General features: G+C 35.4%; 1 protein-coding gene across 1 annotated transcript; it reads left to right on the top strand.

Annotated features, from left to right (window-relative positions):
- Nucleotides 1–4,993: 4,993 nt before the first annotated feature.
- LOC113280355 (amino acid transporter AVT1H-like) lies at nucleotides 4,994–6,871 on the top strand. The gene is made up of 3 exons (XM_026528993.1): nucleotides 4,994–5,307; nucleotides 5,585–6,189; nucleotides 6,338–6,871. The coding sequence occupies exons 1-3, from the start codon at nucleotides 5,037–5,039 to the stop codon at nucleotides 6,869–6,871; spliced, it is 1,410 nt and encodes a 469-aa protein (XP_026384778.1). The 5' UTR covers nucleotides 4,994–5,036.
- Nucleotides 6,872–7,580: the final 709 nt, after the last annotated feature.

Here is a 7,580-nt window from a genome sequence, read left to right as displayed (position 1 = left end):
AGTTTACTCATTTGTTATTTTATTTGTCACTGTAAATTCCTTGCTACTTTCGGTATCTCTATATTCATTTTTAATGATTAATTGTAGTATCGGTTTGAAGTTATAGACACTAATATATTTTCTATCCGTTTCTGATTCTTTTGGTTTTCTAAGCATTCCAATAAATGAACTTACATTTTTGTTTTGTTGGTACCAGTTTTCTATAGTACAGTGGTTCCGAGGTAATGTTAATATTGAGCATCGTTTATCACAGTTGCAAGATTCCCAGTTCTCATTATCTACGCATATGTAAAAAGTAAATGTGTTAAATATCCCTATATGCTTTAATTTGGTCACTTCAATTGGATTGTAACACCTTTTATTGAACAAATGTATGAATTGACGGTCTAGCTTATATTAAGAAAAACACACTTGCATTTTGTTGTTGCAGTTATTGTTGGAGAAATGGTGACTACATTGTCCCGTCAATGTCTAATTGCATGATGCACTATCATCAGGGGCGGAATTACTAAGTGACTTGGGCTGGCTTAAGCCAGCCCAAAGTCCAAAAAAACATGTTTTTTTTTACCATGGTTTCAAGTTCGGAAAAAACAAATCACATCTAAAATACAGGCTTAAGCCACCCTCACAAATCCTATTCGTTTTCAAGCCACCCCGAGATTTATTTTCCAGCTCCGCCACTGACTATCGTAAGTATAAGTATAATTCTGTTCGGGTAACTCATCGCTAACACAGATCAGTAATAGATAGATTTCAACGCGTTATTGGGGCATTCAACTTTATGCCTTCGCGTGGTTTTATATTGATGGAAGTCATTATGTACTGCTAGATGGAGGATTGTCTACCACAGCAGAATAACTGTTAATATATAAGTTTAAGATGTCAGTAACATATTGTTAATCATTGGCTTTTAAATGCCAAGTGTTTTTCTTAATATAGTCTTTCACATCGGTAACTTTTCTAACGCAAATGGTTTCCTCTCTCAATGTTCAATTCACCGAAATGGTTCACCTCATTGCCTCCGTTGTACGTTACATGTAAATGTCTCAATTCAGAACTGCATGTCTTATCTTTTTATTAATAGGGTTTCATTTTTTTTGCTTTTTGTTTCAAATTTCTTTTATTTTAGTGGAAACCACGGGTGAGACTGACCAAATTCAGGATCTTTTTATGATACACCAGCCGAAAATCGTGCAAATTACTGTTTTTAATTATTTATTTAATTTTTTGGTGTTGATCTCAAAATGTTAATGTTTTATTTTAGAACGTCCTTGCTGAAAATGCTTATATGTATCTTAGGTACTCTGTCGATTACGTGGTATGTTCCGTCGTTGCATTGGTGACTCTAAACATGACCGGATCTGGATAGAGGGAACGGCGCAGTAAAAATTCATCGAGAAATGTTTTATAACAGCATACAGGCAGAAACAACCATGGCTTATTTTTGCCACTCATCGAGTTCTTGGCTATTCATCTGATGAATGGTATTCTCAACAAGGTTCATTCCTAGAACCCATGGGAAGAAGAAGTCTACAGAAACTATGGCAGAAATACAGAGTCGATATATCTTAATATGTCCATTGGCCGTGTTCACAGTTATGAGAGAACTTACCTAATGTACGAGATATGATGCATGTCATACTCTCTGAAATAGGTATACCGGACCATATTGTCATTAAATGCATGAATTTCTTGAGAGAATCCATTTCGTTTGATCTGTTAGTTGGAGTATTGTAGCCTTACATATACAACAAAGAAACAAAGATTTTATTTTGCATGTCAGGTGAGCAGGCCACGATCAAAGAGGGAAAAGTACAAAATCAACCTAATTTCTGTAATTCAGGTTACAAGTCATCATGGGTACTACTGATGCTAAGTTCAGCCTACAAACTAATGATTAATGTATACTCTTTCACACTGTTTTGATACCATCATGCAAAATCCAGTACTTAGCACAACATATTGTTTATTACAATTACCATAAGATTTTGCAAGACCGCACCATGAAGAATTGTTAAGCAATCAGTCGTCACTGTTTACTGTTCAATCATTGAACATCTTCTTTTTTGGGGGGGAAGTTAATGGTGTTTTTTAGTTTCATGGTTTGATGGTGTTACTATCTACAACTGTAAATTTATGAATTCTATAAGTTTTGAGGGTTCTCAAATGTATAAATCAACTTACTGTATCAAACTTTCTTCTCTTCAAATTTTGGTTGTTAATGGTCTATTCCAGGTAAAACACTACCGATTGGAAAATAGCTATGCGATTTTTTTTTATTTTAAAGGATTTAATTTTGTGAGTATGAATGGTGGTTTTGGTAAATTTGTTAATCCAGAAGCGGCATAGTGTATGATCATACACTTTCTGTTGGCAAAAGATATAACCACCGATATCTTCGATATTCAGTTAGGCCAATTCATTTTTGTGATTTTGAATTCATCTAACTTTTGAGTTTCTCTTTCAAGTCAGTGATGCTTCTCTTAATGACGTTCATTGACCGATTAACGTCGCATGCAGCAGTTTGTTGCTGGGAGCAGCAGGATATGAAATGAAAATAATGATGGTGGTGTTCTTTTTGCACCCATGGTTGATGGTTTCAAAAGTAAAATGCACCCATGCTATAGTGGGAGATCTTCACTGTATGAAAAAAGAACGGAAAATGGGTCATTTGTCCAAATATTTTTAAAACATGGTTTAAATAGACGAGTAAAAATTAGTATGGGTGAAATGCACACCAAAAAAAAATAGAAAGGATGAAACTGGATTCATCCTGACTTAAACTTAAATAATAGCAAGGATGTAACTAGATGCATCTTGATGCAAATTAAAAATAAGAAAAAGTATTTGAAAATGGGTAGGATGAAACTGTTTACATCCTGGCTATTTTTACATTTTTGTCCATTTAAACAATATCAATTTCTAAATGTCCTTTTCATCTAGAAATTGTTGATTTTGGTCTTTTTAATCAATTTTGTGAAAAAAGAAAGCATAATATATTTTAACTTATATATATATATATATGTATCTTTTGGATTAATATTTCAACCTGTAATCATGTAACTGAACGTTGACGGCTTAATTGTTCCGTGTTTCTCCGATTTGTAATATCTTGGTATATTTAAGCAACCTGACTTTTTTTTCTTCTTATCTACAAAGTTTTGGTACTCTCTTATACAAAGTGTGCTTCATTAATCTTACTGATTTTTAACTGGGTAGTATATGAAAGATAGGAAGGATAGAAAAAAGAAGATGGATTTGAGCACTTTAACTTTTTCTAAAAAAAAAAATTCTTTGTTTTTTTATATAATAGCAAGAAAAGAATTTCTGATGTTTTTGTTAGCCACAATGTACGTAAATCGGTTCGATTTACAATGTAGTTGCTTGAATTTGGTTATTTTTAGCTGCTACTTTGGTCTTTGGTCATGGTAGTATATGAACTTTTTTTGTTAAATTTTTTATGGATTAACAACAGTAGATGTGAATACAATGATGGTTTCATGGGTATTCCATACAAACATTCCATACGAACACTATGTTATCATGCATTTGTTTCTTATTTTATCTTAATTCTACACTTTTTTATCTTTTTGGTTTTCACATCAAAATCGTGAATTCGTAATTCTTAAATATCAAGTTTCTTTGTGAAACGTTGATAGTAAATTTTCAAGATTTTACTACGGCAAACCTAATAAATGATATCAAGGACAATTCGTATTTTTTCCATCATTGAATAGTTTTTCACAATCACATATCAAAGTTGACAATGATAAACCATAGAAAATATTTGAACAACAAACACTTTATAGCTACAATGACTTGATTACTGCTTCTAGAAGTGTTGTTGTAAATCTATCATTTCGTTCCTTCCAAATAGACCACCAAATGGCAAAAGGAAGTAAGTTCCAAATCCTAGACTTATGTTTTACGAGTGCACCCACGTTGTGTTTCTCTTTATCGTTGTAGATGATGCAATACTAACTGACTCCCTCCATATATGATTCCTGTCGGTCTCGTAATGTGATAGAAACTGTCCTCTTGGTTTTGCTTATAAACTTCCACGGATTAGATATTTAGGGACCACAACGTGCCATTCGTCTCCCTGTACACAATACTGTCTATACAACGTCGTAAAAATATGCAAAATTGCGTTACCATAGACTTTTCCATAACAATAAGCGGACCCGTGCATCGCACAGGTGATGGGTATCTGTCATAGTAGGCCTATAAGTAATCACTTGCCATCTCAATTGCTAAGGGTTGAGTGGTGGGTCCCACACACGCGCACCTCAAAAATGAAAGCATTTAGCGAGACACAAACAAAGTTTGATTCCACCTCAAAAATAAGCGGACCCGTGCATCGCACAGGTGATGGGTATCTGTCAGAGTAGGCCTATAAGTAATCACTTGTCATCTCAATTGCTAAGGGTTGAGTGGTGGGTCCCACACGCGGGCACCTCAAAAATGAAAGCATTTAGCGAGGCACAAACAAAGTTTGATTCCACCTGATTGCAATGATCCCAGTAGATAAACTTCTGAAGTTCAACATTATTAATTTAACCATCGGGAAGATGGCCGAATGGTTTCACACGCTCACCTCACAAACAGGAGATCCCTTGATAGCCCATAAAAAAAATTAGCTCATTTTGTATCCGGTTGTTAGCTTGACTTGTTACGATAAGGTCTATCATTTCTCCACAGCTCCCACGAAATTGCAGCTGGGATCACTCTGATGATGTCGGCGAGAAACTGTCTTTGTGAGTCAGGTTGAGGCCAAGTTGCTATAGCAGTCACTGAATAAACTATTGCCATTCTTTGTCTTGTATTATGTGGCTCTTCAATTACATCCGATCCAGTCTTAATAGAAAGTCAACATATTTTTTTCGAAATCTGGATGTAAGATATCCTGGAATCGCAATATAGTCTTCAAATTTCATGTATAAATACTCATCTAATCTTTTTTGCTCTCCATTTATATACACAAGAGAGTAAAGAAATAGAGGTAGCTGGATTTGGAATTCTCACCAAATTTTGTTATGATTTGTCAAGTTTATTGCTTGGAGGAAAACACAAGTTCTACTTTGTGTGAATCCGATACGAAGACCACTGGAGATGTATCCGGTATTGTTGCTACGGAGAATAAGAAAGAGTCAAAGGAAATCATCGTTGATATTAATTACAAAGGAGGAAGCTCTATAAATGATCATGGTAATGGTGATGTTCATGAGACGAAGGATCAACAACAACATGCCAAGGCTGATAGTTCCTTTCTTCATTCAGTTCTCAACATGTCTGGAATTCTCATAGGTATTTTCTACTACTTAGCTACACTTTCTATGTTTCAAAATGAGAAGAAAAAAGAAAAAAAAACTGTGTTTGAAGGAATTCAGGTTGGTATGTGTTGGAATAGTTCCACATGATTGACCAGGCAACCTGGGCATCTATTGATGAGTTTCTAGCAATCCCATGATTGAGACGTCAATAATACACGTCTCTAGACCCTAGCTAGTTGTATATAGGTGTGATTAGTTCTAATTAAGCAAAATTCTCTTTTTCTTTGCATGTGCTCCTTCATAATAAACAGGTCTTGGACAGCTATCGACACCCTACGCAGTACAAAATGGTGGATGGGCTTCGGCTTTCCTTCTAATAGGATTTGGAATAATATGTGCATATACTTCACATCTGTTAGCCGAATGTCTCAAAAAAAATGTCAAGTTAAGAAACTATCCAGACATTGCGCAGTATACCTTTGGGAAGAAAGGAAGGCTTATAGCTTCAATCTTCATGTACATGGAAATCTTTATGTCGCTGGTTTCTTTCACGATTTCGCTACACGATAACTTGGGTCAAGTATTTCTTGGAGTTAAACTCCTTGATTTGTCATGGATTAATACAGCTCAAGCTCTGACAGTGATTGCAATTATAATAGCATTACCCACTGTTTGGTTAAGAGATCTCTCGAAAATATCATTTCTTTCTACGGCGGGTATTCTCATGTCGCTTGTTATCTTTGTCACGGTAGGATGTACTGCTGCATTTGGTGGTATTAAAGCTAACCAATCTATACCGGTGCTTCAACTAAGAAACATTCCTGCAGTATCTGGCTTATATATCTTCAGTTTTGCTTCTCATGTCCTCTTTCCTGATATTTACAAATCCATGAAAGATCCTTCTGAATTCACTAAGGTGTGTACCTAATCACATTTTTTAATTTGATTCTTATAGACATCTAGCTACTTTGCTCTGACAACTTAAATATATCGAGATACGAATGTCGATTATATTTGAACATATACATATTTTTACTAATATTTCTCATTTCCTGGAAATTTAGGTATCCATTGCGAGCTTTGGCTTGGTTACAATATTCTACACGGCATTGGGGTTCATGGGTGCCAAGTTGTTCGGGTCTGGAGTGAGCTCACAGATCACGCTTAGCATGCCAAGACATCTCATTATCACAAAAACAGCATTGTGGGCAGTAGTCTTAACACCACTGACAAAATACGCATTTGAACTCGTACCTGTAGCATCCATAGTTGAACGCAAGCTACCCTCTTCAATGAGTGTAAAAAAGAAAATGTTCGTTAGGGGTACTGTAGGATCTTTGCTGCTCATATTTGTTCTAATTTTAGCTCTCACGGTTCCTTATTTTGAAAACGTTCTCGGCTTAACCGGTTCACTAGTTAGCATTAGTGTCTCAATCATATACCCTTGTGCTTTTTACATTAAGATCTTTAGGCCTCGGTTATCAAAGATAGCTCTAGCGTTCAATGTAGTTCTTATAATTTTTGGTTTAGTTTTGGGGATTATGGGTACTGTTTCATCCTCAAAATCACTTGTACAAAACCTTGGAAAACAATGGTAATAGATCTATAGTTTCAAATTTTTGATGATGCGAATTTTTTTTGTTCCATAGCCCTTAATGCTGTGTAAGGCAATTTTTAAAAACTTTTTTTTGATCGATAAAAAAGAATATATTAAAATGCACACAAACTGTGTACGGGCGAATGCATAACACAAAGAGCGAGAGAGCCCCATAAACAAAAAACCCAATTAAAGGACAATGTAGGAAAACAAAGACTGTCAACAGAAGAAGACACAACTTGTGAAACCTAAAAACAAAGAGCAACTTGCAGAGGCGCAAAGAGGACCACTGCCTTTTATTAATTAGAAAACTCGTCAAGATCTTCTATAATTAAACCATCATGGTTTTTTGCAAGATCGCTAAACATCTTTTCGCGATTAGTCTTCATAGGAGGAAATTCTAAGCCCCGTGAGGATCCATACTCCAAGAGTTTATCCGCAGATACATTAATTGCTAGGAGATTTAAATTGAGGAAGCTTTTTCTTTTTCAAACTCGAAAGAATACCATTTGGGTTTGATACCCAATTTCATACCAATTCCTATAATTTGTTTTGACGATGACGGCTTTGCGATGCTTACTTTTGATTCTTTCAAAACTAACTGGGAAGTGGCTACCTCTCTCTCTTCTTCTTCTTCTTCCAGACCATGAAATCTGTTATGATATTCAAAACCAAGGGGGATGGAGGGATCAGTATATGAGGTGCTTGCA

The sequence above is a fragment of the Papaver somniferum genome, chromosome 5 (assembly GCF_003573695.1).
Source record: "Papaver somniferum cultivar HN1 chromosome 5, ASM357369v1, whole genome shotgun sequence".
Taxonomy (NCBI): Eukaryota; Viridiplantae; Streptophyta; class Magnoliopsida; order Ranunculales; family Papaveraceae; genus Papaver; species Papaver somniferum.
This window is presented reverse-complemented; position numbering and strand designations above follow the sequence as displayed.

Coding starts and splice junctions, on each gene's coding strand:
- LOC113280355 (XM_026528993.1), top strand. CDS start 5,037: ATGATTTGTCAAGTTTATTGCTTGGAGGAAAACACAAGTTCTACTTTG. Junction 5,308..5,584: donor CATGTCTGGAATTCTCATAG/GTATTTTCTACT, acceptor CATAATAAACAG/GTCTTGGACAGCTATCGACA. Junction 6,190..6,337: donor ATCCTTCTGAATTCACTAAG/GTGTGTACCTAA, acceptor CTGGAAATTTAG/GTATCCATTGCGAGCTTTGG.